Raw genomic sequence first — 4,374 nt, 5'->3', positions numbered from 1 at the left:
CAGTCCGCTAGCATCTTGCATCATTCTTCCATTTGTGTACAATAAAAGTTTGTCAATCACTTATGTTCCTAGTTATGTAAAGACTCAAAGAACCATATTGTTTTTTTTTGAAAGAAAAAATACGGGAATTTACTTTTGATCCTAGATGCATATGCTTCTACCAGCTAAAAACATTTTAAAAATTAAATTAAATTCAATTCTTTTTATCCCGCACATCTCTACATCCTATGTGCACACGCCAAATTTCGCGGAAAATCAACATTTTTTTGTGTCATGTCAAAAAAATTGCCATGAAAAGCTTTCTTTTAGCACCAATTTTTTTACACACGACACAAAAATATCCTTTTTTGTGAAACAACTTTGTGAGCACATAGAATATTGAGTTGTAATAATGATTTTTTTGTCTGAATTTTTTGACATTGTAAATTGTGTCTAAAACTCATGTCAAAAACCAGGAGCGTATGCTCCCGCAGGCCAAAACACATCTCTTTGGAACCCATATATTCAAATGGTTCATAAATTACACTTTTGAATCGAAAGCTACAAAATTTTAAAACTATATATATATATATATCATAAAATATGGAAGGATGCACAATATTTCCCAAATATGGAGGGGGGGGGGGATTTAGGCCCCGTTTGGCTAGTGTTGTTGTTAGTTATTAGCAATAGTGATTTCCTATGGGTGCATGTATTTTTTCATTTTCTAATTTTGTTTATTAAAATAATGTACCTTCACCATTTAATTTCTCGAAGGGAAGTAAGGAGTCTAGTCTTGTAGCATTTTTCGACTAATATATTCAGGTGGGAATTGCAGCATACCATGGTACCATAGATAACATTTATTATCCTAAAAATGGATGACCATTAATAATACAAGTAAGAAATTGAAAGAAGTCAAATAGCCAAACAATAACAAGCCATTGAAAATCAAAGAGAGATTGAAACAAGTCAACTAGGCAAACATCTTAGCAAGCCATTAAAAATGGGTTTTATTTTTGTTTCAGTGGATTAAACTTTTCTTAAGTCTTAGTCCCGAGAAAAATGTGTCCTGAAAAGCCTCTTTTAGCAGCATCTTTTTTCACACAACAAAAAGAATATAATTTTTTCGCGAGACGACTTTGTGAGCACATAGAATGTCGAGATGTACGGGCAACAAATTTTGCCAGAATATTTTGACATTTTTAACCGTGTCTAAAACTCATTTAGAAGACTGGGAGTATATGCTTCCACGTGTCATGACGCCTCTCTTAGGAACCCAAATATTTAAACGGTTCACAAATTATATTTTTAGCTCAAAAGCTACACAAGTTTAAAATTTTAAAGCTATATCTCATAAAATATGGAAGGAGAGAGCGTGCATACACAATATTCCCTAAATATGGAGGAGAAAGAATTTAGACCCATACAAGCGTGCATCGGTAGTTTTGCGGCTCCCATCCGTGCTTTGCTTTAGGCCCCGGTTGGCTAGTGTTCTTGTTACCGGTGCAGTAGTGACTCGACCTGGGTGCATGTCGTTTTCCTTTTCTAATTTTTTTATTTAAATAATGTACCTTGACCATTTAATTTCTCGAAGGGAAGTATAAGGAGTCATGTTTTGTAGCATTTTTGGACTAATATATTCAGGTGGGAATTGCAGCCCACTATGGTATGATAGATAACGTTTATTATCCTAAAACTGGTTCACCAGTAATAATACGAGTAAGAAATTGAAAGAAGTCAAATAGGCAAACAATAACAAGCCATTGAAAATCAAAGAGAGACTAAACCAAGTCAACTAGACAAACAACTTACCATGCCATAAAAAATAGGATTTGTATATGTCTTCTCAAGTCTGAGTTTGAAGAAAAGTATTACTCATTTAAGAAAGTGCAAAAGTACAACTGGTTTCAATTGTATCTTTTCTAAACTTCTGTTGCATTTTTTTATCGGGTGTGACAATTTCCCAATCGACCGAGAATTAACGTTGTTCTCAGATAGATGATGTCACCAAATCTCAGTTGCAACTTATATTGCAACTGATGACTAACACGAATCACGAAGCAAAACTAATAGTTTGGATAACTTTTATTAGTTGCATCTTCACTTGCAGTTGAAAAAAATCAGTTGCAACTTCACTTGCAACTGGAAAAAACTTAATTGAATCTCAGTTTGTACTGATGCAATTAAACGGTGTAGAATTTAACCATGCACGAACTTAGTCTCAACTAGCAAATCTCTTTTTATTTGGATGACCGAGACTTAAAAATTGAGACACAGCCAATCCGGTTAAAACTGAAAACAGATTCCCTTGCACGGAATTAGTCATGACCAAATATAAAAGAAAAAATGATTGTTTTTGATACTTCCATACTTGTACTTAGTACTTTGCTATCCTTTTTTTGTTGCACGCCACCACATTCGCGTAGACTAGTCACGGACAGTTTACATTGTCGGCCTTTCGCCACGTGGCAGGGACCAAGTGTGGTGGTCGCGCCAATCAGGCCAAGCAGCTGGCGAGATGGCGCGAGAAGGGAAACAACCAGACCTGTATGAGCTGCGCGCCTTCCTTGGCCGACCCGAACACCCGCTCCTCCTCCACGCGCCTCTGCTCCATGTTGAACGCCACGAGCTTCCCGGGCGTCCACAGGTACACCACCTCCCTGTCCGGGTGGAACGCCATGAACAGGAAGGTCGGAGCAGTGGTGGTCGTCTGGGACGAGCCGCCGGGGACGAGGTCATTGATCCCCAGCTCGTGCTTCAGTGCCCACTCTGACCTGCCCGCGTCCACGAGCTCCCAGAACCTTAGGCGCGAGCCGTCGCTGGACGCGTACCGGAGGCGGCCCCGGCAGTGGCCCGCGCGCGCCCGGTAGCTGACAGGCGCCGGGAGAGCGGTGACCGCGCACGCCATTGTCGCGAGGTCGATGCGGACGACGTGGCCCGAGTAGGCCAGCACGTGCACCGCGCCGCCGAAGCAGTGCATGGTGGCCGACATGGCGTCGGTGTCGAGGCCGAAGTCGAGCTCGTCGTGCTCGCGCCACGCGCCGAGCTCCGAGTCGAACACCTCCACGGAGGCACCGCACGGCAGCCATCCGGTGAAGCAGACCACCTTGTAGTGCGGGGACGCGCAGGGGTCGAAGGACAGGACCGAGAGCAGCGTCTTCTTCCGCGGAGCCGGGAGCGCCGCCCACCGCCGCGTCGTGGGGCTCACGACGTGGAACGTCTGCTGCGGCGATGATGAGTAGTAGAGGATGAGGCCGTTGCAGCCGTCGATGATGCTCGACGTGGCGTGGTGCGGGAAGAAGCCCATGTCGTCGGCCTCCACGACGTCACCGGTTTCGCCTGAGGATGACGACGGCGAGGCGCAGGCGTACGTGTACGGCTGCCGTACGCCGGCGGTGCCATCCCGTGGCGCGTCGTGGAAGAGCACGCCGGAGGTGATGAGCGGGAGCCTGCGGCGGAGGCAGTCGCCGGCGATGAGGGCGCGCCAGGTGGTGGACACGCACTGGAACCGCGCCAGCGACTTGTGCGGCAGCCTGACGAAGATCTCGCTGAGCACGTCCTCGCCGTCCATCTCTCTCCGGCAGTACTGACCTGAACTCCTCGCACACTATCTCCCTGCACACCGCACCTGACTGCAACACGACACGAGGTCGCGCGCTACTTATAAGGCTGCACTTCTCCGTTCAGGAAAGGAGACTTCGATGGCGCCACGATATATCCACGACCTCAGCGAATGTCTGTTGGCCTGAATTAATTGCAATTATGCCTCTGATCTGAAATGGATTTCAGGTAGTGCCAGCGTCGTGTCTAAGCTTGCGGCAAGTGTATTGTATGGGCGTCGCGTGCAGGATGGTCGCTCTTCCCAGCCCTTTTGTACATGCGCCAGGCGCTGGTTGTCGCGACAATTATTCCCGTGGCCACTGCTCATTTTGCTGAATCACAAGAGGAATCTTGGACGCCAGGTTCACATGGAGTAGAGGGATCATACTGATAAGGAAGGCTTATCCAAGTTCATAGGGGAAAGATGCCTGACGGAATTAGACACCTCGCCTTGTATCAGACATAAGCAAAGATCGACTCAGCGACCAAAAGGGGTGTTAACAAGTAACTAACGTGCTGTGAAGTGCAATCATGAGGCGAGACCAAGATGAAGATAGATTGTCAAAAGGACAAGGAAACAATGTGGTAAAATGATAAAATCTAGTGCACGACACTGAGCAGAAGCAAACCAAGTCTTGCTAGTGCTTACTTGCTTAGACATGCGTTCAAGCAACCCGCCAATGAGTTCACCGGCCACGCATGCGGCGCGCGGTGAGGCGTCCACGTAAACAGTTTGAAGGCGACCCAACGCTGCCATTTGGGACGTCTCCATCCTCAGACCATGTAGCAACT

General features: G+C 46.0%; 1 protein-coding gene across 1 annotated transcript; it reads right to left on the bottom strand.

Moving 5' to 3' along the window:
* Positions 1 to 2,467: 2,467 nt before the first annotated feature.
* LOC124659120 (F-box protein At5g07610-like) lies at positions 2,468 to 3,553 on the bottom strand. The gene has a single exon (XM_047197056.1). The coding sequence runs from the start codon at positions 3,551 to 3,553 to the stop codon at positions 2,480 to 2,482; it is 1,074 nt and encodes a 357-aa protein (XP_047053012.1). The 3' UTR covers positions 2,468 to 2,479.
* Between the last annotated feature and the right edge of the window lie 821 nt (positions 3,554 to 4,374).

This window comes from Lolium rigidum, chromosome 6, assembly GCF_022539505.1.
Source record: "Lolium rigidum isolate FL_2022 chromosome 6, APGP_CSIRO_Lrig_0.1, whole genome shotgun sequence".
NCBI classification, from domain to species: domain Eukaryota; kingdom Viridiplantae; phylum Streptophyta; class Magnoliopsida; order Poales; family Poaceae; genus Lolium; species Lolium rigidum.
Note: the sequence above shows the minus strand (reverse complement) of the source record. Positions and strands in the feature narration are given on the sequence as shown.

Bases quoted from the DNA above. Each gene is read 5' to 3' on its own strand.
- LOC124659120 (XM_047197056.1), bottom strand. From the start codon at position 3,553: ATGGACGGCGAGGACGTGCTCAGCGAGATCTTCGTCAGGCTGCCGCAC.